The following is a 26747-nucleotide window of genomic DNA, read 5'->3' as shown; positions in this document are numbered from 1 at the left end:
GAGTGGTAGAAAAACATTAAACTCCTCATATACCCTCTCGAAGTCCATAGAGTAGGTTGTGAATGACATGTCTTGCTTAACCGGTTGGTAGAAGGCTTGACAAACTTCATATATCCGCGAGATCAGCCAAGGGGACTCCTGTGCTCCTCCCTATGCCAGCGATGCACACTACCAATCACTATAGAAGTGATCCACGGAAATATTCAAACATTTCTAGTGAAACTCAAACTTAAAAATCAAATCTAAGTAGCTCTGATACCATGACATCGAAATTGAAAAGAATGTCGAAAGAGAATGGACAGTTTTAAGCAAATTTTTTTTTTTCATTCTACTCAAGGTACATATTTATACATGTTATAACTTTACATAAAAGAAAAGATAATAAGATAAAATCTCTATGATTTGTTATATATTTATAACTATATAAATAATTCTCTTACAAAGGAAGAATATTGCCATACAAAACATATAAAAATATGATCCTCAAATGTAAAAAACATAAATAAATATACTCAGATTGAACAGATGCCATATCTGATACCATCCAGGTAACATAAGTACCATATACATAAAGCTTACAGAAAAGAAGTATGGTAAACTGATAAGATCTCAGCCAGCTCAATCCCAATTCTTGAAAATGAAATTGCTAGTATATTTATAAAAATATTAAGCGAGTTTCCACGCAATTTTTCCAACAATTAATATGTGTTCAGTTTGTTCATTGACGTATCTTTTTACAACTATACAAAGCTCAAAGTCAATAATGCTTTCAAAACAAGAGAAGACAAAGAATGATGCAACAAAATAGAAAGATGGATACTCTACTAAGAGATTTGTCGACCTGCATTTCTTGCCTTCTCATCCTGAGATTGTTATTCCCAAAAAACAGATTCGAAGATTGGTAAGGATAAGTAAACATACTTGTGTTTGAGCTCCCTGATATCCGTGCATACACCATTTCCTCTAACATCCCAAACATAGGATTGAAGAAATTTGTCATCGCTATACCACCAAGGCTAGATGATGCTAAGGTTGCATGGTCTCCATAAGGGTGAGGGAAGTATTGTTGGTGATGAAAAAGATTTTCATGGAGTTGTTGACGTGGCTGTGAAGATGTGGTCATAGGGTTCAATCCAAGAGAAGGTGGCCTTTGGGGAATGTCCAAATCTGAATTGGGATCCTCGGATTGAGAGTCAGAAGCTGTGCCACGACCATAGAGGGGAACCAATGAACTAGAAGAGATGTTCGCTTTGCACACAGGGCAGTTCCGTTGTCGTTGATCTGCATCAAGGGAAGAAGTTTGGACATGAAGCCACTTGTAAATGCAAGGCCAGCAGTATAAGTGACCACAGAGGGTGACCACTGGATCTTGTGCAGAGTCGAAGCAAATGTTGCAATCAAAGCCACTGGTATCCTTGTTTTGGTCTCTCGTTGGTGATGATATTGAATCCCATTTGTGCTTGAGGGATATATTTCCAGGCTCAGATTGCCCTTCTTGCTCAAAAAAGTTTGGTTCCATAGCCATTCTGTAAGATGGAAACAGTTTTAGATGAAAGTATACACAGGTAAACCAGTCACAAAAACGAAAAAGATAACTCTTAAATGCACAAAGTTTTCTAGACTAGCATGAAGTTGATAAATTTGTACAAAAACTATTTGATTTTCAACCAAACCAAACATACTCAAGGCTCTATTGAAAAGGCTAAGTGCCATCAAATTAGAAGAACAATTCATCAAACTACACAACATGGTTTTATTATAAGATTGGCAGTATTCTATGCATGATTTTATTATAGAATCAAATCAATACATGAATATTTTCATTTTAATTTCCAGAAGATCTCTGTATATATAGAAACAGTTTACATGCAACCAAAACAAAAAAGGAAAGAATTGGTTTTTATTATAATATAAGACTGAACAAGATTTAGAAAGAAGCTCTAGCCTATGATCATCGAAGTACCATAAATCAAATAACAATCCATCAAGAAAAAACCTTTAAAAATAAGGAACTCATGAAGAAAGTTCACATATTTTCGTTTTCAAAAAGCCAATTTTACCGAGCTTAATTACGAAACTAATTTAATAAATATCAACATTCCCAAGCTATATTTAACCAAATCACATTCTTCATTATTATCTTTCCTTTCCTCTTCAATAAATTCAGGAATCTGGAATCCGAGTTTGAAATTCAAAACAAATAAAAATCCTCCTTTATCATTATTATATACATCCATCAATCTAATATACCAGAAGACAAACCAAGCCAAAGATAAAAGAGTTTTCCCCCAAAAAACTACACAAAAATGAACCGAAAAAGCCCCAAGAAAACACAAAACAAGAGAGCTTGAGACAGAGATGGAGATGGAGATTGTGAAAAGCAAAACAGAGATGGAGATGGAGATTGTGAAAAGCAAAACTTACAGCAGTAAAGAGGAAGCTGAAACAGACCAAAATGAAAATTGGGTTTTAATCAAAAACCTGGATTTCAAAGAGCTTCGGAAATTAGAGTGAATTCAATTGGAAGGAATAGGTTGGGGGAGGTAAATTAGATATTAGTTAGGCACACTGTTATTTACATATTAATTTTTATTGGATTATTAAGTAGGCATTTTCTTTTCTTTTCTTTTTTTTGTTAGATTTTATTTTTAATACTTTTTAATTAAGAAATTAGCCATTTAATGTATTGACTTTTTTTAAATTTAACAAATCTAATTAATCGATCTGATTGGATTCAAATAATGGGATAACATTTTTTTGTATATAATTATTTTTTATTTTTAAATATATTAGTACATGTTCATAAAGAAATAAATTTCTAGAATACATTAAAAAAATTAATTATATATACTTGTATAAAATATATATTTATATAGTAAGTTTATATATTTGATGAAATTATGAAGATCTACATCTAGAATAATGTGACAGCCCATAAATTAAAGAACTTATCTTTCACCTTAACATTAAAATTATTGGTGGTTGATAAAATAATATTTCTATTCTTTGGGTTAATTTTGCATCTTTAATTATGATTAAGGGTGGATAAAACTTAATTTGATTTGAAAAAATTTAAAAAAAAATTAAATTTCGAGTTAACCGAAATGAGTTATTTAAGTCAACTTGAAATCTTGAATAAGCAATTCAAATTTTGAGTTGAATTTTACAATTTGAATAACTTGAATAATTTGAATAATAGATTGATATAAATACCATTTCGATTCTTGTCAATTTTGAAATTAAGTAGGTCACTGTCTCAACAAAAATTACAAAAAAAAATTCAATATAATTTTTTTGAATTCAAATTATTTATAAAAATTCTTAAATTTATATTTTTTTTAAATTTATAATAATTTTAAAAAGATTCTAAAGTATACATAAAGAAGTTAAAATTTTAAAATTTTTCTAAAATAATAATTGTGGGAACTAAACAAGTTAATTAATTATTCAAGTTTATTATACTAAAGTATCTTCTTCTTCTTCCTTTTTTAATTTTGTTTTGAAAAAAATTTCAAATATATATGGTTTCAAATTTATATACTCTAACATGGAATTAGTTATACTATAATAATATTTTAATTTGACATGTTTAATTTTTAATTTAGTTCAAACAATTTCACTCAATCCGATTGACTCGAATTTCATTCTACTCGACTCGATTCGAAAAAATTTCAAATCGAGTTAAGATGATAAAATAGGACTCGTCAACTCGATCAACTCGACCAACTCAAAATTTTTTTACTTTATTCGATCGAACGCTCACCCCTAATTATGGTAGTCGGTTCTTTTTGGCTATTGAAAAGTCGACTATCAACCCCTCTTTCTTTTTGGGTATTGTTTCAATGTCGAATTATGGTCAATTTTTTCAATAGTATATGGAAAAATCATCGGGGAAAAATAATTTTTGTTTCAAGTTATAGGTTACATCCATTGCCAGAGGCAAGGTCCTACTCAAAGACTCACCGCATCATGGTCCACAACCTTGATAATTGAGCATGCCACGTCAATGCCATTTGAGTTGACATTTGTTTTGGGGTCTCTTCTTTGCTTCATGTTGTTACCTTAAATTGTTTATTTGTTTAAAACGAAAATTGCATTGGAAGAGTTAGATTGCAGTGGCTACTATGACTTGACATTGCGAAAACAGTACAAATAAAAACTCAAAGAACACGAAAGTTTGTTTACACTGTTCAGTTTCCCTATGTTTGCGGAGCTTAGCTCAATGGGTATTTTCACTATTTTTAATCACGAATACAACAAGTGATTCACAATTTATTACTCTCTAAGTATAGAGATTTCATATTTGTACCTAAATACCATAATGATCACTTCCAAATCCCCCTGAGAACTTGGACAGTAAACACTTCAACAATGTTTACAATAAACAATTTGTATTCTCTCACAAAAACAATCACTCAATGAACAAATTAGGCTGCACAAAATAAACTCTCATTACATAACTTAGACAAGCCTCATGCATATATTAATTTTGGTTTGCTAACATAGAATCTAAGCGAATACAAAGTAACTCCTTGAAAATAACTATTACATCAATGAGAGTCAAAATAAAATCACTCGAATATATGCTCTCAAGAATCATCAACACTATCTCGATCATATCTCTACATTCTAAGAACTTAATTGATTCACTCGAATCCAATCTAATCTTCAGATTACCAAGGATGTAATATATGAAAAACTATGTAAAATTTTTTAGCATTAATATATACTTTGCAAAACTTGACAATTTTTATTTAATTGATACCTAAAATAATTTTAACTAAATTTAATTTCATTATATTTTAATATTTTTTTATAATAATATTAGAATGTGATGATGCAGTATTGATAGCGAACAATAAATAGTTTTCATATTAAGACACGAGAAAAGTATTAATAAAATATAAAACATAATATATTTCCATTGTGCTACGAACTTTAAAAAATATAATACGTAATATATTTTTTTCAAAATTCATGATAATAGGTTAAAATAAAAAAAACTTAAATATGAATATTTCTAAAATTATTTATTTCTGGCTCTATTTTTTTATTTTTCAAGATATTTATTGGAGCGAGCTCAATAATTAATCATCCACATTATGTAGGCTCATGAAAGGGGTAGATGCTGACTACGAGTTTTAAAACTACTCCATACCCAAGGCGAAGATCAAACCTTGACCACTGGTTAAGATAAGAGAGACCCTTGCTATTTTACTTAACTCCTATAGTTTTAACTCTAATTTTTAATTTAAAGAAAATTATGGAATTTTTTTTTTACTTAGATAAATTTGGAGGCAAGTAGAGAGTTCTTGAATATTCCTTCTTTACTCATTTCGGCAGCTTAAAGAAAGAAAACAAAGAGCTGATGCAATTCCTTAAATGGCTCAAGCAATTTTTTGTTATTTTATGGTATTTTTTAGATTTTCAGATTTTTTTATTTTTTTTAATTTTTAATCTTTTATATTTTAATTAATTGTTGACTTGATATATATATATATAGATTTTAGGTTAACAAAATTAACAAATTTAATATTTTCATTCAATTTTAAATAATTTAATAAAAATAAAAAATTTAAGAATTAAAAGGAGAGAAAATCATTTTAATTAAAAAATTTATTAACCTAAGGAATAAGGGAAAATTGAGTGGTCTATGACAAAAACTTGCCAACCAAGGAAGCCTGAAAGTCTACCAAGGTGACCACTTCTCCGTTTGCTGAGATAAGGTTTTTATATTCTTTTCAAGTGATTAATTGCTTTCATTATTTCTTGTCCCACGTTGTTTAAATCAGACTCAATCATATTAGTTGATTAAGTTGGTTGGATAAAAGAGAGATATTGATCTATAAATTGGTATAGACTAATTAAATTGGATTAAAAAATTAATTAAATATTTTTTAATTTTTATAAAATTAAAATAATTTATTTAATCAAAATATATGAATCAATCTAATCAACGAACTAACTATCTAGTCGATTTAACCACTGATTCGATTCTAAAAATCTAACACCTCATTTTTCGAACAAATAAAAATACGAATATTATTGATTATTGTATTTGAGATCAGTAGATGGTCCAATTTTGAGAATCGTTTTCTTAAATATCTTATTCTTTTTTAACTTGCAAGTTAGCTCAGACATGCGAATATGGCCTTTTTGAAGCTATAAAGGTGACTATGCTCCATTCATTCTTATCTGTTCATAAAAGTTCTAAATTGCGGTTGCCAATATAGTGATGGTATTGAATTTTCAAATTCATAGTTGAATCCATCTCATTAATTCATCAGTTTAATTAGTTCGATTAAATAAATTACTAAAAAATTATAAAAACAATTAATTTAATTATTATTTTTATTAGGTTCAAGCAGTTTATATTAATTTTTGAGTAAATAATCTAATACAATTTTTTGAATCAATTCTCGATCCAATCAATTCGACTGGTCGATCTAGTCCAAACCAATTCAAACAAATTACATAAATTACAATTCAAATTTCACATTTATTTTCAAAATCGATTAACATGAATTATATTCTAGTACAATGGTCTTTATTTCATCTGAATGCGATTTATATAATTATATTAATTTTAGTAAAATGATATGGTATATTGAGTATGATAAAAATATTTTAATTATAATTTAATTTTTTTTATCATATATGTTATTTAAAAATTAAACGCATAAAATTATTTGCAATGCATGTAACATTAAACATGTGAGAAATAATTGATTTTCAAAAATAATAGAATATATATTAATTATAAAAGGAATAAATATCAAAATTATACATGAACCTTAATTTTGTGCTATTTTGTACATGAAAACTTAATTTGATTAAATTTATATAAATTGCTAGCAACATTAGTGAATTAACACAAATTTTCATTGATATATTGCATATACAAACTATAATATTAATCCGATCTGAAAATAAATGTATGTGTTCATTTCTTTAAATGCGTATAACTTAATCAAAATCAAAGTTTCATATATACATATGACCCACAATTAAGTTCATGTGTATAATTACACACAATTAAAATTCATGTATCAAATTGTATAGTGAAACAAAATTCATATATAAATTTGATATTTATTCCATAATGTTGAAGTTCTTCCAATGAACTTTTTCCGCCGCTACATGCAAGGAATTTTAGCTCTTTTTGTGTGTGTGTGAGGCTACATTGCTATTATTATTATGCCCGAATTTTGATGCTCTGATCAATAAGTTTTCCTAATTTATGCCTGCTTTTTACTTATTTCAACTAGATATTTAGAAGGATCTTTATCAAGAAGGAAAAAAGAAGAAGAAAGAAAGCATAATGATTAGACATCAATAAATTTTGACGAATATACTAATTGTTAAGACTAAATCTCAAATTTTATCGAAGTATAAGGACTAACGGCATATTTTAACCTTGTTTATTTTGTCGATAACCCCCTCTGCCTCTAATCTTTAATCAGTTGCATCCTCAACTGGTGGAAGTATCCACGCATTCAAAGTTTGTAAAGTAAAGCACTCAACTTTGTACCAGTAGGCATCACTCAATGCAATTAGGGTGCGTTTGTTTGCAGGAAAACATTTTTCAGAAAATATTTTCTTAATTTTACAGTGTTTGGAAGCCTGAAAACATTTTACAAGTGTAAATTGTTTTCCAAGACACGGGTAAAATGGCCTCAGTTTAGGGAAAATGTCTTACCAATTTCATTTCCGTAAGACATTCTTCGGAAAATCCCTCCCTCCTTCCGTCCTTCTCTTTCTTCAATCTGTCTTCCCCTCACGAATTTGCAGGATCTAAACGTCCCAAAGTTGGCCCGTCGTCGATATTGTAAGTATCCCCTTCTGTCTTCCCCTTCTGGTAGCTTGCAATTGGGAATTTTTATTGTTCTTTCTGGTATCCCCTTCTGTCTTCCAATATATGTCAACAAACAGCTGCTTGCAATTGGTTGAGACAACTTCAATTCCAACACCATGACTTCAACTTCTTATGTCTCGTCAGTTCCAAAATCCCTAATGTTAACCCTAGTCATAGTTTTTTTTTACAAAGGAGACCACAGTTTCTCGATGAAATTGCCACTAATTCCATTCCAATTCACTGCTGTTAAGTGCCGATCATCCCTCGAATTTGCTCCTTTTTACTGCAATTTTATCCATATTTATCGTACCAATCCATCCAAACATCAACTACTTGTCGTTCTTAAAGCCGCTGCCATGCTCCTTGAAAGCCATTGTGGCGCCTTCAATTTTTGTTTCCATCTCCTTTAAAAAATTTGATGCTTTCCATATTGTGGTTGTCTTTAATTTAAAGCTGCTGCTGTTTTTGATTAGTTCAAACCCCAATTTGTTATTGCTTACTTGAATCGTGTTACAAGATGTTGCTTTGCTTCACTGCTAAGAGGTTAGTATCAATAAGGCTAGCTCCATATATTAATTATTTAGTCGAACGATGTTATGGTCAGTTTACATATATTAAAACATACTTATTTATGTGGATACTGGTTACTAGAAAAAAAAATTAAGGAATGGAAGTTTAAAAATCGCGATTATTCAATACCGAATTGAGTAGAACAAAGCTATACAACATATGAACAAACCAGATAATTGACTAAATCTGAAACTCTAAAACTTAAATGATGAAAAAAGGGTTTATATATTGTCTATAATTACCATTGTTGAACAAGAAGAAATACCCCAAGGATCTATATTTAGTTCCATTTTTTCCAGAGTACAATGGGTTTCAATCGTGTAGCAGATTGGGTTCGGCTTCTTTGCTTGTAATAATGTGGAGTTGTTTCCTTAGCTTGACTTCCATGTCCTGCTTGCTTTATGTGCTTTTAAGCATGGTAATGTATTGTTTCCTTAAAATTTGTGTTTTGCTTTTATTTTGGGATAGCTGCTTGTTGATTTTACTCAAAATGAAGTTGAGATGATTGATTTATTTGGATTTTATGCTTGTCAACCTTGATCTATCTTTGAAATTTGTTTGATAAGTTCATAGAATTAAGCTTGATTTTTCGATGCTGATTTGATGTGTTTATTTGGTTAGATTCTTAGCAAAGATGCTTGAATTTTTTCATTTCTATAATCTGATGGTTTTGTTGATTGGAAATCATACCCTGAAGTAAGATATATCAAAATTCTATGTATAGTTTTTTGATTCTCAAAAAATTTGATTTCCAGTGGGTTTTTGTTGGGTTTTTTAAGCTTTTAAGCAATTTAGAATTGTGGATTTTGAACCATTTGGTTTGATAAGGAGAGTTAAAAAAATTTTTGAGTGTATAAAGAACTGTCATTTCAAGGCTGGTATTGAAATTGTATTACTTTGTTTATCTTGCAAGCTTGCTTTTGTAAGTGATATATATATATAAGTTTAGGTTTTATATTTGATAATTACATTGAATTGGGTTTTTGGTAAAGTCTATAGCTTTATTTATTTTTGTTTAAAAAGAAGAATGGGTTCTTGGTTATTTTCATTTTGGTTGAAAGCTGGTGAAGAAATTAGATTTTTATTATGTTGAAATTTGAATGGAATGTTGGAACTTTTTTTGTTGAAATTAGAGTAGCTTAAAAGTTCGGGTAAACATATAATGTTTAGGTTTTTCTAAGACTTAGGTGGATTTATGCTATCCCGTTCCAACTTTATTCTACTTTATATCATCGATCTTATCAGTGCACAATGAGAAATTTTAGAATGATGCTGACAGTCTGGTCTCGTTTGTTTCAGGGAGCTGCTGTTCAGTACTTGGGTTACACACCTGGCCTCTTTATTGTAGGACTGTTCAGCATTTTGGTATTTTGGATAATAGGAACACTATAGTTGGAGGTATGGCTTGTTTTTTGCTCTATTGAGTGAAATTTTCCTGTCGGTAATATGGCGTTCGTACATTTTTCTTATTTTATTTTCATATCCACATGACACATGGATAGCTCTTTCAGTGACATCTGCAAGTATAGCTAATCATATTTTTTCTGTTTGAGAAATAGTTTATTTTCACAAAATTAAAATAGTTTAAGCTGTATGAAAATGGATTATGGCTTTCTTTTTATATTATAATACATTATAATATTTTTCATATATATAATTATAGTCTAACTTTTTAGTTTCTTACTAAATTATATATTATATACGTGTAAATATATCTTAATTATATACATATAAATATAAGTTTTAAGATTATTAATTAGGTTGAATAATTTAATTTAACAACTTTTGATTTTAAATATGATTATAGAAAAAGTAAAATGGTTAATATAAATTTTTTTTACAAAAATGTTCAAGAAAGTGTCGTTGATGAACAAATTAAATTTTTGGGTGAACAACTTGACAAAATTGCTAATGCTTTGGAACAATTTACTGCGGATAAGACACCACAGCTTTACGAACAAGTGATGTCGATGGAGGAAGAAGGATTTGGTGATGACTTCTTGTGTTCTGTGTTTGATTATCTAGTGAGTCATGAATCCGAGGCTAAAGTTTTTTTAGTTAAAAGTAAGAAGCATAAAAAAATTTGGCTTCAAAAATTTTCTCAAGGTCGAAGATATTGATACTTTTATGTGGTGTAATATTAGTTATGCACTTGGACAATGTTGTTATTATGTGGTGTACTACTAATTATGCATTTGGATAATATTATTAATTTTTAGTATTAATTGTGGTTTGGAAGCTAATTTATAATTATTCAATTCTTGATTACAAATTATTTATTTGACTTTGATTGTTTTTAATTTATTACGGTTAATATTGTAGTTTAATAATTGAGTATTATTGTAAAACTCAAATTTTGCCCGGCCCAATAATAATAAATAAAACCCAAAATAAAAATAAGTAGTCTAAATTATCAGCCCAAATTACAAACTCAATTATTACCCAAATAAAGCAAAATCTCAAAGCCCAAATGGCCCAAAATCTAAAATAAATTTTCAGCAAAATGAGAGGCAGAAACCTTAGGTGTGCTGCACCTAGGTCTGACAACTAGCCGCCAGCCTCAAGCACGTCGCCACCGCTCCAGACTCTTCTATCACCGACCATCCATGCCTCAGGTACCTGCAAAATCAAGAGCCACACGCAAAAGCAGAAAAGGCCAAGCAACAAAACGACAAAAGATAGAAGTTTAAAGGTTGTAAAAATCGGCTATATAGGCCGAACAAAAACATTGTAATTTTTTCTGGTTTTTTCTTACAAACAATAGAAATAAAAGCAAAAAAAGAAAAAAAAAACTAATGTGATTTCTTGTTTTTTTAAATTTCAATCTTTCCTTTTTCTTTATTTTCATTATTGTTTTTTTTACCTTTTTTAAACGAAAATAAAAAAGAAAAAGACTTACCTGAGGTCGCCCGCAAAGCCCATTGCCAGAGCCTTGTTCGACTGCCAAAATCGGGACGGAAGAGGGCGTGGATTCTTCTTTTTTCGGTCTTAAGGCTCAGAAGGCTAGGCCTTAAAATTTTTTTTAGTCGGGCTGAAAATCCGATCTCCCGTCGCTCCGACTACCGCCTACGGTGGAGCCACGGCGGCGCAGACAGTGGCCCTATTGGCCGAATTTGAGGCTGTTAGAGAGAGAGTTTGAAAGCTCTCTGATTTTTTTTTAAAAAAGTGGGTTTAAACTGATTTTTCCTGTTTTTTTTAGTATTTATATTGAGTATAAAACGACGTCGTTTTGGGCCTTAAGATCAGTGGCCAAAATGACGCCGTTTTTCGTTCGACCTGCGACCCGACCCAGTGACGTTGAGGATCCGCGTGTTTTTTGTTGGGGAGGGGCTAATTTCATGTTTAGCCCCCCGCTTCTGCGGTAAAGTGCAATTGGGTCTTCACCCTTTTTATACTTTAACCACTGCAATTTTGAACTCGTTTCAATTAGGTCCCGCGCAAAACAACACGCCTTAAGGGTCAGGGATTAATTCCCCACTTGGCCCTCGCGCCTTTGCTTGTGTTTCAATCGACCCCAAATTCCTTTTTTTTATTTTAAATTTCTCCCACTGTTTTTATTTCAATTCCAATACGGTCCTTAATCTGTTTCATTTTTTTAATCTCTTAACTTATTTATTTATTATTTTATTTCAATTTATTTTTTTACCTATTTAACAACTTGCACTTTATTTTAATTTTATGACTTATATTAAATTGTTTGATTATCTTTTCTATTTTTTTTATTTTTATGTTATTTATTTTAGATCTTTTATTATTTACATAACATTTCTTTAAAATTATTTTATGTAGTGTTTGTTTTGAATTGCTTAAAGTGTCTATTTCAAATTATCCTAAGTTTTATTTATATTAAATGTATATTGTTAATGTAGAGTATCTCATATTATTCATTTCAAATCTTCACTATTTATCTTATATTGTTATTATGTGATTTTATTTCATATGCTTTGACTATTAGTGGGTTTTAAAATAATGTACATTGTGCGATCATTGCTATCATGCGAATTATGAATTGTGTACCCGTATTTTCATATTGTTATTACTCTATCAACGTAATTCCTTTTTTTTCACACATCATTTAAAACATTGCATTAATTTCTACTCAAACACGCAAAGAAATAAAAATTTCAAAATAAAAGCAATATTTTGTATTTAGAAATTTGAGAAAACGTGCCCTAACGTGCTGGGTTTCGTCTTCTCGTTTGACCAAATAGCCGAGTATCCTTTTAAAATTTTAAAATAAAGACAATATTTTACATTTAGAAAATTCGAGAAAGAGTTCCCTAACGTGCTGTGTTTCGATTTTTCGTTTGACCAAATAGTCAAATATCCTCTTAAAACCTCAAAGTATGAGTTTTTGAAACCATAAGGTGATCTTGGTTTCAATGGTTTAAAGTATCGTGTCCTAAAGTGCTGGATGTGATATCCATTCGGAACAAGAGTCTTAAATTTCAATCCATGTTATTCGAGTTTTTTTTAGGATCGTATTTTTTTTAAAACTCTTAAAAGTTCTCAATCTTCGACACTAAGACACTAATTAAACTAGGTACCAATTTTTAGGCGTTACAAGGGTGCTAATCCCTCCTCGTGCGTAACCGATTCCCGAACCTATTTTTTTTTGAATTTCGCAGACTAAAAGCGTTGTTTTAATAAATCTAAACCGTTTATTAAAAATAATCGTTTTTCGAGGTGACCCGATCACAACTCATCAAAAACGATTAGTGGCGACTCCCATGTTCGTTTTTGTTTTTCAAAATCCAAGTCCACTTTGTTTTTATCAAAAAAAATAGTGTCAACAGTAGCTTAATAATTGAGTATTATTATATATTTAATTTGATTTATTTATTTATAAATAAATCATTATAATATATGTAAAAATAATTTAAAATATAAAAATTTATTAATATGTATATAAATTTATTAATATATGTAAAAACAACTTTTCTGAAAAATATTTTCAAAAAATCTGCCAAACAACAGAAAATATTTTACATAGATTCATCCAAACACCAGAAAATATTTTCAGTAAATTATTTTCCAAAAAAGTAAATTGTTTTCCAGAAATCATTTTCCAAAAAACATTTTACTGGCAAACAAACAGACCTTTAGAATACATGTTTAATGGAAAGTCCTTCATCAACCCCTGATGAATCCTTCTCCTTTACAATACCAATATTTCGAAATTTTATTAGGATCAATATAAAATTTTAAAATAAAATATAGTTAAAATTGTAGACTCCAAATGTGAAATTAGTACAGTGACACTTACTATGTGCTACTGGAAGTTGACAAACCTAGAAATTACTAGAAATAGCTTAAATTACAGAAGAGAAGAAAAGTGATATTTGCTTACCACTTCTACAAGAATCTCTCAATGCAGGTTATCAAGGTGGATTTGGGAACAGCACCAATCACTGCATCTTTCTTTTCCCCATTCTTAAAGATCATAACAGTCGGAATGCTTCGAATTCCGTATTGAGTTGCAATGTTAGGGCATCGGTGTTAACTTTGTAACATTTGAGCTTCCCAGTGTAATCCTTTGACAGCTCGTCAACTACGGGGTGTATCATACGGCAAGGTCCACACCATGGAGCCCAAAACTCAACCAGAACAGGCAATTCACAATCAAGAACAAGCGATTGCCATGCATCTTCCTTCACTGCTGACACTGCAAGTTTCCAAGAACAAACCAAATTATTGAAGGAAACTATATCGTTCCTTCATTCTCTCTTTTTCATCATCCTTCCTCCTAATTGATTGTGTATTTATCTTCAAATAAAACTGCATCATTTATTTGCTTGATTTTATTACTTTTACTTTATTCTAGTAATCTTGTGTAAAGTATTACCACTACTCTTATATAAACAGGCCATCAATGAGAATACCAAGTTTAAGTTTGTCATAATTCTTTACTTCTATAAAAATAAAACAGAAACATACTAAGTTTAAGATTTTGTCATAATACCCAAAAAGAAAAAAGAAAAATTCATACAAAAACCAAATAATTCTTTGGTTGAAATAACAAAGTTAAATTTTGATATGCATGCTCCTCAATTTCAAACCCACCAAGTACTATCTTATTAAAAAAGCATGAAAAGACAAAAACATCCTCATATTAATATTTGTTACTTTGTATATAAAAAGATATTTTAATAATAATATCACAATTGAGTTACTACTCGGTTGACTCGTGATAATATCTCAATTAGGAGCTTATTATATCTATCAATATTTGTTACTTTGTATATTAAAGAATATTTTAGTAATATCTCTACCGAGTTGATGCTAGATTAACTTATGACATCAAGTCAATCAATAGCAGTATAACTATATATATTTCATGGCTATTAATTCTAAATACAATGGCAAGGTAAATCAGGTAATAATGGCATGAACTCTCCGCTGTTCTTTTATCCTCTTTCATTTCTGAACAAGCAAACAAAACAAATTTCAAGATCCCTTATTTTTGTTTTGAGAGATAAACCATGGACGGTGTTGACAATAATATGAGCCAGTCAATTGCAATAGTCAATAATGGCCAACTTTTTCAAGAGAAGTCTTCGAAGTGTCGTCTACTAGAGAGACAAACTAATCCCAACAATGATTGGTATTGCCCCTGGGTCGTGTCGAGGTTTTATCTCCCACCTCCACCTAGAGCCAATGTGCCGTGAGCCTCTAAGCAGTGATCTATATGCTACAGGTCAAGGGCACAAACCCCTCCAAGGTCAAGATGCTCACGTCCCCTTGGTGAGTGATTGTGCGTCCATGTACAGCTCGATTTCTCGAGACACTCCTCTTCTATGAACCAAGCTGCTAACGGCACTTTGGCTCTCCGCAGAGACGAGAGACAAAATCCTGACATGACACGGGGACAATACCGAAGATTATTGGATCCAATTAGCTGCTCGATAGACGAAACTTCGAAGGCTTCTACCGAAAGAGTTTCACTCAACAAGTCCTAATAAGTTTACTTTCAAGTTTCAACCTATAAGTTTCTGAGTTCGACTCTTGGAGAGAAGAATTAGGAATTCATTGAGATGTAAAACAATTACTTCCTTTTTCATAAAACCCAAAACAAATTTACCACCTTTAACAAACAGAATCAGTTAATTCTACTAAAATCTTATTTCGTAAACATCCCCAGATTAAACATGTAAAATCAGCTAGTTTGTAGCCCTATAAACCAATGATTTTATTTAACACAAATTAATTTCTTTTTTTTCATTTTCAACAAGTAATCCTTTCTAATTTCTTCCACTTTCCTTCACTTTCCAAACAACCAGTCAACTAAAAAAACAATTATAGCAAAGAAGACAAATAAATCTAACCAAGTGAAGAAAAACAAAGGAACTGACCATCAACAGCGGTCTCCTGGGCTTCACATACCACACGGCCACCTCGACCGCGTATAAGCGGCTCCCGGATCACCGATCGGAACAACGGAACCACCGACGCCGACGTCGATTTACTCTTGAGACCACGAAATCCCGGTAATCTAACGGATATTCTCCGATCGGAAACCGAAGAAGAAGGGGCAGAAACAGCAGTGGTAATCGGAGAGAAAGCAACCGTTACGGAAGCCATGGGGGGAGAGGAAATTAATCGCAGGAAACAAAAGAGGAGATTTGGATGAGAGTGAAGGATTTGGAAATAGTGATGTCTTGTATGTTTGGAGGGGGAAAATTTGTTGGATTATAGTTAAAAACGGAAATAAATTTCTGGATTATACGTGGGAGACGATTATTGGTATGCTAGGATGGGATAATGCCACGATCGCTTTTACAAATGGATTAAATATTCCACACGTGTCAATTAAATAGGTGTATTATTTACAGCCCATTTTTTCATGCCTAAATATTTTTGTGGCTGTATTTTTATTGTTTTGGTGCTAGTGTAAATGTGTTCTGTGTATTTATTTTTGGATTTTTATGATTTTTAAATGATTTTTTTATATTATGTTTGGAGTTGGAGTTAGAGTTGTCTATAGATCGGGTCACTTGAAAAGTGAGTAGATTTAGGTAAAAATATAGATATAAAAAATAGGTTGGGACAGAAAATGAAGTCCTTTTTCTAAACGGGTTGGGCATCGGGTATGAGTTTTTCATCCCGAGCCCAACCTGGCCCAAAAATATCAATACATTGCCTAGTATCAATATCATTTTAAGGTTTGATGCTTTGAAAGTTAAAGAAAAATTACCTGTGCATCGATACCCTCCCCAAGGTATTGATACATTCCCTATTATATCAATACTATAGGCTTTAATATGGGTCGGGTCAAGCTGGACCCAGGTTTAGCATATATAATTTGGGCTGGTCTTAGGCAAAAATTTAAGTTTAATTTTTGGGTCGAACCAGGCTCGGGCCTAAATTTTGTTAGGGCCTGAACTTGACAGAACCCATGGACAACTCTAGTTGGAATCTAGGAAGATAAAATTGATGGTGATAAAACTTTGAGAAATTTGTGGGCATTTATTGAGGACAATGATAATAACCTTCAACAATTTGAGTAAAGTCATGATATAAAAAAGGCAATGGATCATGTTGTGAGATATAATATAAAATTGTTCTTTCTAGTAGGTTTATGAAGATTTTGTCAATTTCATGTGATTCTATTCTATAGAGTGTAATTTTTTGTGTTTGGGGATGTGAGTTCGAATTTGTTAAGTGAACTTGAGGCTTATAAAACCTTGAGGAACTTTTGGGTACATAAAAAAGAGAATTCTAATTTGTATATCATAATGCGATTCATAGAATGGATTTATTGATATCTATTTTGCAAAGTACACTTCTTCGTGTGTGAAGATACGTGTTTGAATCACTGAAGTTGCACCATAAGGTAGCAAAACTGTTAAGGGCTTGTGTCTACCAAAAGTGAACAATTTCAATTTGTATCTTACAACACGACATTTTGTAGAGTACACTACTTTGTGTGTGAATATTCGGGTTCAAATCTATAAAGGTGCATGAAAGGGTAGCAAAACCTTGAAAGGATTGTGACTACCAAAAGAGAACAATTTCAATTTATATCTTACAACACAACCTAATAGATTGTGACATTTATAATTTAATTTTTAATTTCTTAATAAATATGTTATATACATGTCTCAAGTGCATACTACAAATATATTCATATGCAAATATGCATTTTTAAAGTTACTAATTAGATGCAATAAATTAAAACTCAACACAACATGTAATTGAGAAACTAAAATGAAATGAATCTTTTTTTTTTACTAAAAAGAAAGAAAATTCATTAATTCTCAACACATATTTATGCATATTCATTACATTATAGAAAAAAGAAATTTTCGAACTAATTATAAAGTGTTATATGTAAAATCAAAATTATTATGAGTAAGGATAAAATTACTATAGATGAATTAGTAAGTGACAATTGACTAGAGTAAGGTTTTTACTCATTTTTTGAAGATCCTCACATGAAATTTCGTGCTAATTTCTCAATTTCAATTCGAACTCTAGTAGGAACCATAATCATTTGCATGAAGTAATGAATAGCTAGGATAATTGATGTTGCCAAAGTGACTCGCCCCGCTATAGAGAGTTATTTAGGTTCCCAACTATTGAGTCTTCTCCCAACCTTTTCAAGATAAAGATGAAAGTGTTTGTTGTGATTCAATGATTGAAGAGCGGCATGCCGGGATATGTACCTAAGTCCTCCACTTTCTGGAACCCCAATGGCATACTAATAGCTTCGGTCACATAGGCTTTCGTGTTGGCTGAAAAGAAATTTTTTGTCTTATTGGAGTTAATTTGATGTTTGGAATATGCACTAAATTGAGCTAGAATTCCTTTCACAATTTATGCTTGTTCTAGAGATGCCTCACACAAAAGGACTAGGTCATCTGCGGAAAACATATGTGAAAAGGTGGGAGTCCAAATTCCACATTTCAAAGCTTGTTGAATGCTATGCCCAAATCTTTTCATACATAAAACAAAGCGGTAGGGTGATAAGGGACAGCCCTTTCAGATTCCCTTCATTGGTTTAAACTCCCCTGTAAGATCTTTCTAAAGAATCTGCATAAAGGTAGACGAAATAGAAGACATGATTAATCGAGTCAAATATGTTGTGATTTCCGCATCATCCCAAGATTCCCTAATAAAATTCCATTTAACTCGATCATAGACTTTTTTCGAAATCCACCTTAATTGCCATCCATCATTTCCTCCCATGAGCAATACACATAAAATGGATTACTTGTTGAGCTATGACAACATTGTCATTAATATTTTTTACGGCGAAAAAGCTCACTTGATTTAGCACGATTAATTTAAGAAATACCAACTTGAATCGGAGTTTGTAGAGCACGGTACACAAACTGATAAGCCTGAATTGCGAAAGGTGTTCCGGGCTATGGGTTTTGGGAATTAGACTAGAATTGTTCTATTCAATGATGGCTCCATTAATTGCTGCATGAAGACTCCCTTCACCAATTACACACCAATGGTCCGACGTTGTGCCATTAATTCTGAAAAAACATAACATGGAGTCCATCTCAACTCGGAGCTTTCAGAAGAGCCATGTCAAAAAGGGCTCTTCAGATCTCATCTTCCATAACATCTGCTGCGAGTAAGTTATGATCATCATTAGCCCGTATAGGGAATCTGCCACATAAGGGAAAGGAACCACTAGCACTTGTGTTGTGACTGTATAGTTTTTGGAAGAAGGAAAGGGCTTCTTGTTGTCAATGTATACTTTTAGACTTCCTCAATATTGAGTTATTAATAGAAGTGTATCGAGACATAAAAAATTGCATTTTACTTAACACAAATGTCTTCATCGTTTCTCGAATTTCAACAACCATTGTAACTTGTAAATTGCAACATGCAATTTTCTTATTTTTTTGATATTAAAAGACTATAGCAGCTACCTAATTTAAGAATGGAATATAGATTGAAAATTTACATATTTTCTCCCTTTTTCAGAGATTGAGAATTATGCGTAATTGCCATTTCCCACTTGGTAACCAACAATTGATGACTTAATTTCCCATGGATATCCTCTCTTTGGCCTTGGCTACCTATAAAAATTTTCAGAAATTTTATCACTTAAAATTTGTCTAACCAATGATAATGCAGATAAGAACACATCACCATAAAATTTTAAAATTTAGTGAATTAAATTAGACATGGGGAAGGTTAACCAACCTGTTTTTCCCAATTTGTGAAGATTGCAAAGAGAGAAAGAAGGATTGTTTGCACAATTGAACCAACTACTATTCCAAGCCAAAGGCCTCTTCCATTTAGGTGTCCAACAAATCCTAGTATTATTCCCACTGGCAATCCAATGAGATAAAATGCTCCAAGATTTACATAGGCTCCTATATATTGCCATCCACATCCTTTTGCAACTCCTGTTTCAAATTTTTAATTGAAAAACATTCCAAAATCCAAATTATTATTTATTTAAAACCAAGCATTTGATTTAAGGTTAAGAATGAAAGAGTAATGAGAGATTACTAACCAGAAAGAACAACTTGAATGCTATCAGTAACAAGTGAAATGCAAAGCAAAGGAGCCATTGTAGCAACATGGTTCACCACGGCTTTCTCATTGCTGTAACCATAGCCAACTATATGTCTACTGAAAAACAGAGCCCCACTCACCATGACTGCCTCTGTGAATGCCATAGACATTCCTACCTTGACCGCCACGCGAGCCGATTCGGGGTTCCCGGCTCCAAGTTCATTCGAAACTCGGGTGCTGTGGATCATTACTCAAAGCTTTAAAATCTCTGGTTTTCTTTAAATATTTGTTAGAAATAACCAGATTTATAGAATACCTTGTTGCAGCTCCAAAACCATAGGGGACAGTAAAGTGTAATGTTGAAATTGTTAGGCTGATTATAAAGATTCAAGGCATTAGATTCATTGGCATTAAAAACAAGGGTAAACTACACCATTAGTCATTAAACTATGGTTAAGTTTTTATTCTAGTCACTAAACTATTCAAAAGTTTTCATTTAAGCCACTGGGCCGTTAAGTTTTTAATGGTCAGTGTCAGAGATCGGAGAAAAAAGCTATTTGAATTTTAGTTTGCATATTTGTGACATCCAAAACTATTTTATGAGAAAAAGAACTGAACTGTAAAAAAGAAGGGGAAAGAGAGCTTTCAATTGGTATAGACAATACGAACAGAGAAAACTATATAAAATTAGTTTTAATAGCTCATATACTTAAATGAAAATTTTTGAATAATTTAGTGATCCAAACAAAAACTTACCCATAGTTTAGTTATTAAAGACGCAATTTATCCTAAAAACAATAACCAATTTATCAGTTCAAAGGTACCAAAGTGGAAGATTACCATATAGATAGTACTGATGTCTCTAGTTTTGGATTTGGTAGAAGGCCGGATAGCAAAGTTAGCAACTCCATTGACCACCATTTCAAGCTTAATTGATAGGAATGGAAAACCATTTGTGAGACACAACAATTAGTACCCAAAATGATAAAAGTATCATGGAGGCCACTGTATTAGAAGTTAAATTGCATTTTATTTTATTTACTAAAAAATAAGAAATTAATCCCAATACATTGAATCAAAAAGTAAATTGGTCATTCTATTAAAAATTAAATCCATTTATACTATTAAAAATTGGTACATGGATGCCAGTACGATGTACATATGGCACACCATGTATCAATGTCCAGTTTGTGTGTCAACTATACCGGTTCTAAACAATAGATGAAATTTTTAACAGAAAAGACTAATTGGCTTTTTTAACTAGTATATAGGGCTAATTTACTTATTTTTGTTAATACAGGAGATAAAATGCAATTTATAGAACTTTTACCACCCAAAACTGATTTTACGAGAAATAAAACACGTACCAAACCATTATAGCAGAGGGAACACCAAGGCGAAAGAACTGAGGAACACCAAGAAAAGCATCCTTGGACAATGGTGAACGAGTTTTCTCACATGTAGATGAATACCTTACATAAATCCCAAGTAAGATCACATTCAACCATGTTGATAAACTAAAAGCTATTGCAGCTCCAAGATCACCTAAATCCAATTTAAACACAAGAATCCAACAAAGAGGCACATGGAAACACAGTATAAAAATTGAAGTTAAGAGCATTGGTAGAATCAAACTTTGCATTTGTAGAAATCGAGTCAAAGGTTTAAGGATGGTGCTTGCAAATAGTCCCGGGATTAACCATAGGGAATATTGGCGAGCTTTGTAGGAGATAAGTGTATCTTGGCCAACAAGAGGTAACAATTTGTCCATGAATATCCATAGGATGCAAATGGGAGTGCAAACTAAGATGAGCGAAATGATGGCACTGTAAGTATAGATTCCAAGCTTTTTGTATTGTTGTGATCCATAAGCTTGCCCACATAGAGTTTCCAATCCACCAGCCATTCCTGACTATAGTTTGAATGAAAAACATTCAATTAGTTTAAGATGCTCCATCAATAGAGTAGCTTAACAGAAGAAAGAGTAGCTTACCAGAAGGCTAAAACCAGTGATATTGGTGAGGGATGTAGCAATGGCGACGCTAGAGAGAGAAAGCTGACCAAGATGTCCTACCATTATTACTGATACAACTTGCACAAGGTATTGTAGAACCGTCACCGCCACCATTGGTCCTGCTATTCGACTTCCCTTCTTCAGCTCTTCTATATATCCACTCCAACTCGTTGCCCATTTCTTCTCATCTTCTCTCTCCTCCAATTTCGCCATGCTTTTTTTGTTGTTTTGAATCAACTATTGGGGGAGCCAAGCAAATGAACCCATCTCTTTATAAATTTATAAACTGTGTTTATTTGGATTTCAAGCTAGAATCAAATAAATAAAGGCATAATCTCAAATGATAAAATAAATAAAAATAGGACCAAAAAGTGAGACCATATCTGGGTTGAAATCAAAGCTGGATGATGTTACAGTCATTGCATCTATTATTTTCCCAATATTATATTATAATCACAAAGCACAAAAGATCCCTAAATTGTATTCTCTAAGGAAATTTATTTAATAATGCTATACTTCTAAGGTAGTATTCCTGTCATTGTTATAATAATAACTAGACAAAAATATTTCCAAGAGATCTGATATTTGGTTAACCTCTATCAATTTTGATTTTTTTATAATTTTATATATAAAATTATTAGCACAATTATAGATATAGTATCGGTTTATGTTTACATATTGTATATAAAAATAAATTGATGTGTTTATTTCTTTAAGAAATGTGCAACTGAATCAAAATTATTATTTTGTGTGTGCATTTAAATCACAATAAATATTTCATTTGCACCAAATCAAAGTTTATGAATTAAATTGCCATTGAATCAAAATTTTTGCTTACTTTAAAAATTATCCCTTTTTATATCTTTAAGAATATCATATCGTATTTAAGTTTAAACTTGAAAAATACTGAAAAAAAGTACCCTTTAATTTTTTTTTAACTTAACAAAGTTATCCTATTTAATTTCAATTTTATTATTTTATGTAAATTATAGGTATAAATATTTAAAAATAGAGTTCACATTATATTAATTTACTCCAAATAAATATAATTTTAAATATGATTTAAGTATATAATTTTTATAAATTTATTTAAATTTAAATGAACTAATTATATAAAAATTTCTATTAATTTAATTAAAATATAGAAGATTAACCTACAATTAACTTCTAAGCTTTCAGACTAATAAAATTTGTTATAATAAACTTTTGAACATCTAATAATTTATGGGAAAATGGTAGCAAAACTTTTGTGCGTCCAATTTTCTTTTTCTCTTTTTGAATTTTATTCGTTGTTTATATGGATGGATTCCAACCCATTATATTTTTTTTAACAATTAGCAACTAGCTGTCTCAAACAAAAAGGAAACTACAAAATTCTAAATCAACGTTGAAATAGTGACTAAGGGTGGGTTTGGATGGGCGATTGGGTGTGGTGCGGTGCGTTTAGTTTACTTTTTGTCTCACGCTACAGTATCACTACAGTGTCTAATCTCACCGCCACCGTTATTTTTACACTAACCGCAGGTAAACACACCGCTCATCCAAACTCACCCTAAAATGTCTTGACTCTAAAACTTTAAACCTTAAACACGCCTAATATTTAATTGGCACTAGTAGTCAAAAAAGTAATTCAACTCAACAATTACAAGGTATTTTCTGATAACATTAATTATATAATAATATTAAATCATTCAAAGCCAATGGTTTACTAATGATGAAAGAAGAAACTTGTGCTGAAAATAAATTAATTAAAAGCAACTCTAAGTCCTCCATTAAAGGTTTAATAGTGTGGAAAATGATTAAAATTTAATTTTTCAGTGGTTTATGGAGGCATAAATTCAATACATCCATATAGTATGAATGCTCATATTCCAGTCAAGTTGGGTCTTTATAAAGAGGCCTTTCCTCAGCTATTAGCATTCAGAATTACAACAACAAAACACAATTTCATTTCCTCTTGTTTCATTTATGATGATTACAATGTCAAGTAAGAGTTCTCATAAACTTGTTTTATTTTTTGCAATATATTGTCTGCTTCTTCAGGAGAAATGTACCAAAGCTAGCGTGAAACTATTGTGTAAAGACAGTGAAAGAAGAGCGTGACTTGAATTTAAGCACAGCCTTCAAACCATGGATTCGTCAGGCAACGACGCCCTTTCATCATGGAAAAGTGAGGAGTGCTGTCTTTGGCTTGGCGTCAATTGCAACAGCCTTACAGGATATGTCGAAATGCTCGTTTTAGCGGTCAATTATGGGTTGTAGCAGGTACAATTAGCCCTTCACTGCTTAAACTACATCACTTGACTTCTTTATATTTCGACAGGAATGATTTTAATGGAAGTCTCATCCCAGAGTTTTTTAGTTCCTTGAAAAATTTGAAATTACTGGATCTCTCTAATGCTAATTTTAGAGGTCCAATTCCTTCTCTACTTGGAAATCTTTCAATGTTAGAAACTCTAAGATTGGGTGGTAACGGTGGAGACGTGGCGTATCCCCATAATTTCAAAAACAAGTTCAGGGTCGGAAAACTTGAGTGGCTTTCCCCTCTTTCTCGTTTGAAAGAGCTTGATCTCAGTTTCACTAACCTGAGCAATGCCAATGATTGGACTGAAGTCATTAGCCACCTTCCTTTGCTCCAAAAACTAAATCTAAGACATTGTGATCTTCCAAGCATATCTTCTTCATCACTTTCCCTTGCCAACTCTTCTACATCTCTCACCTATCTCGATCTCTCTGATAATAATCTCCCTTCTTCTGTCATATATCCATGGCTGTTTAATGTTAGCAGCAACCTTGTTTCCCTTAATCTCTCAAGTAACAAGTTGAAAGGTCCAATTCCAGAAGCTTTCGGGAACATGATGGCTATTCAAAAACTTTATTTGAGTGATAATCTTTTGATATTAACTGAGAATCAAGTTAAGGGAGATTCCGTGTTGAATGAAATCGGAAAACTACCAGATTTTACTGTTCTAGATCTTGGGTACAACCTTTTAAATGGATCCATAAGCAAAAGCATTGGACAACTTTCCAACTTGTTCCGAAGCTCATTTATCAAATTTCACCTACTTACAGGAGTTGGATTTATCCTACACTTCTTTGACTTTGAAATTCAACTCCGGATGGATTCCTCCTTTTCAATTGAGTCAAATAATGCTTTGCTCTTGCAAGTTAGGGCCTCATTTCCCAGATTGGATTCGGACACAAATGGACGGCCTAACCCCTGACTTTGATATTTCTTCTCTAGATTACCTTGATATTTCTGCTTCAGGAATTCCAGATTCTCTTCCCTACTGGTTTTGGGACCCATTTCAGAGATTAAGGTACATAAACATGTCTTTCAATCAGATCAGTGGTACTTTTCCAAATAACTCTATCCACATAAGCCATCTAGATCTAAGATCTAATAATTTCTCGAGACCATTACCACATTTTTCTTTAGACTTTTGGGATATAGGGACCATTAACCTTTCTAAAAACAAGTTTACTGGTTCAGGCGCTCCAATTTGCAATATTACCTATAAAGGTGTTGTGGCATTACTTGATCTCTCAAATAATTTATTTTCTGGAGTGGTTCCTACTGTTTTGAAAGTGTCCAGTCTTTAACAGCTTTGAATTTGGGTGATAATAGTTTCTCAGGCTCACTTCCAAGCTCCTTAGGATCTTTGACTTCTCTTGAGATGCTCAGTTTACGTGGTAATAAATTCTCGGGAGAATTACCTTCATCTTTACAGAATGTACCAAGTTAAAATTTCTAGACTTGAGTGATAATGAATTATCAGGAGAAATACCTATGTGGATCGGCCAGAGGCTTTCATCGTTGGTTTTTCTTAGCCTTCAAAGAAATCAGTTCAGGGGAATGATTCCCCATCAACTTTGTGGATTGAAATATCTACAAATCTTGGATCTCTTTGTAAATACAATCTTTGATACCATACCACCATGTCTCAATAATTTCACTTCAATGGCAAAAAAAGTGAGTTTAGATCGAAGGATTGAGCTTCACCTCTTAGATGAAGTGACTTCTCTATGGTTCATTCAGCTTAGGTATGTTGATGAGGCATTGCTTACATGGAAAGGAACAAAGCAAAGCTATCCACAACTTGGACTGCTACTAGCCATTGATCTCTCGTGTAACAAATTAACAGGAGAGATTCCTGAAGAAGTAAATAGTCTTCAAGAACTGGTTGCATTGAACCTGTCAAGAAATTTTTTTACAGGAAAAATTCTTCAAAAGATTGGGCATCTAAGACAACTAGAGGTGCTTGACCTGTCAAGAAACAAGTTCTCAGGAAACATCCTAACGAGCTTGTCTGAATTAACATTTCTGTTGAACATGGACTGTAAAGCAACAAAGGAGCAACTTGGTGCATTTTGTTTATTTTGTTTATTTTTAATATTTGTAATGATAGCTATAATTGAAACAAGTTGATATGCAACTTGGTTTCATAATAATAGCTAATATGCTTTCATAATGATAGCTATAATGCTTTCATCTTTTTAATTATTAATTGGCAACTTGCAACTTGGTTTCATAATAATAGCTAATATGCTTTCATAATGATAGCTATAATGCTTTCATCTTTTTAATTATTAATTGGCAAGTTGCCAATTAATAATTAAAAAGATGAAAGCATTATAGCTATCATTATGAAAGCATATTAGCTATTATTATGAAACCAAGTTGCATATCAACTTGTTTCAATTATAGCTATCATTACAAATATTAAAAATAAACAAAATAAACAAAATGCACCAAGTTGCTCCTTTGTTGCTTTACAGTCCATGTTCAACACTCCTCCTTGGACTGTAGGCAACAAACACCAATTG

At 31.7% G+C, this 26747-nt stretch overlaps 3 protein-coding genes, 2 long non-coding RNA genes and 1 pseudogene across 6 annotated transcripts; 2 read left to right on the top strand and 4 right to left on the bottom strand.

Annotated features, from left to right (window-relative positions):
- Positions 1 to 382: 382 nt before the first annotated feature.
- LOC107948644 (E3 ubiquitin-protein ligase RMA3) lies at positions 383 to 2583 on the bottom strand. The gene is made up of 2 exons (XM_016883266.2): positions 2425 to 2583; positions 383 to 1526 (listed from the first exon to the last, which is right to left on the bottom strand). Exon 2 carries the CDS (start codon positions 1523 to 1525, stop codon positions 770 to 772), a length of 756 nt encoding a protein of 251 aa, XP_016738755.2. The 5' UTR covers position 1526; positions 2425 to 2583; the 3' UTR covers positions 383 to 769.
- A 4839-nt stretch (positions 2584 to 7422) lies between these two features.
- LOC121216895 (uncharacterized) lies at positions 7423 to 11243 on the top strand. Its single transcript, XR_005913104.1, has 2 exons — positions 7423 to 7828; positions 9725 to 11243. It is a non-coding gene; the product is annotated as an uncharacterized lncRNA (long non-coding RNA).
- LOC121216896 (uncharacterized) lies at positions 10817 to 12083 on the bottom strand. The gene is made up of 2 exons (XR_005913105.1): positions 11325 to 12083; positions 10817 to 11044 (listed from the first exon to the last, which is right to left on the bottom strand). It is a non-coding gene; the product is annotated as an uncharacterized lncRNA (long non-coding RNA).
- Positions 12084 to 13582: 1499 nt separating this feature from the next.
- On the bottom strand, positions 13583 to 16170 carry LOC121216894 (thioredoxin-like; annotated as a pseudogene). Its single transcript, XR_005913103.1, has 2 exons — positions 15778 to 16170; positions 13583 to 14090 (listed from the first exon to the last, which is right to left on the bottom strand). The product of XR_005913103.1 is annotated as a thioredoxin-like (transcript).
- A 3051-nt stretch (positions 16171 to 19221) lies between these two features.
- LOC107944746 (protein DETOXIFICATION 14) lies at positions 19222 to 22189 on the bottom strand. Its single transcript, XM_041092397.1, has 7 exons — positions 21900 to 22189; positions 21274 to 21818; positions 20747 to 20833; positions 20223 to 20279; positions 19905 to 20143; positions 19589 to 19794; positions 19222 to 19461 (listed from the first exon to the last, which is right to left on the bottom strand). The coding sequence occupies exons 1-7, from the start codon at positions 22131 to 22133 to the stop codon at positions 19423 to 19425; spliced, it is 1407 nt and encodes a 468-aa protein (XP_040948331.1). The 5' UTR covers positions 22134 to 22189; the 3' UTR covers positions 19222 to 19422.
- A 1861-nt stretch (positions 22190 to 24050) lies between these two features.
- On the top strand, positions 24051 to 26349 carry LOC121217276 (receptor-like protein EIX2). The gene is made up of 5 exons (XM_041092800.1): positions 24051 to 24175; positions 24244 to 24886; positions 24993 to 25240; positions 25549 to 25613; positions 25700 to 26349. The coding sequence occupies exons 1-5, from the start codon at positions 24051 to 24053 to the stop codon at positions 26347 to 26349; spliced, it is 1731 nt and encodes a 576-aa protein (XP_040948734.1).
- Positions 26350 to 26747: the final 398 nt, after the last annotated feature.

The sequence above is a fragment of the Gossypium hirsutum genome, chromosome D05, assembly GCF_007990345.1.
Source record: "Gossypium hirsutum isolate 1008001.06 chromosome D05, Gossypium_hirsutum_v2.1, whole genome shotgun sequence".
NCBI classification, from domain to species: Eukaryota; Viridiplantae; Streptophyta; class Magnoliopsida; order Malvales; family Malvaceae; genus Gossypium; species Gossypium hirsutum.
The sequence above is the reverse complement of the archived record's forward strand: the minus strand, read 5'-3'. Positions and strand labels throughout refer to the sequence as shown.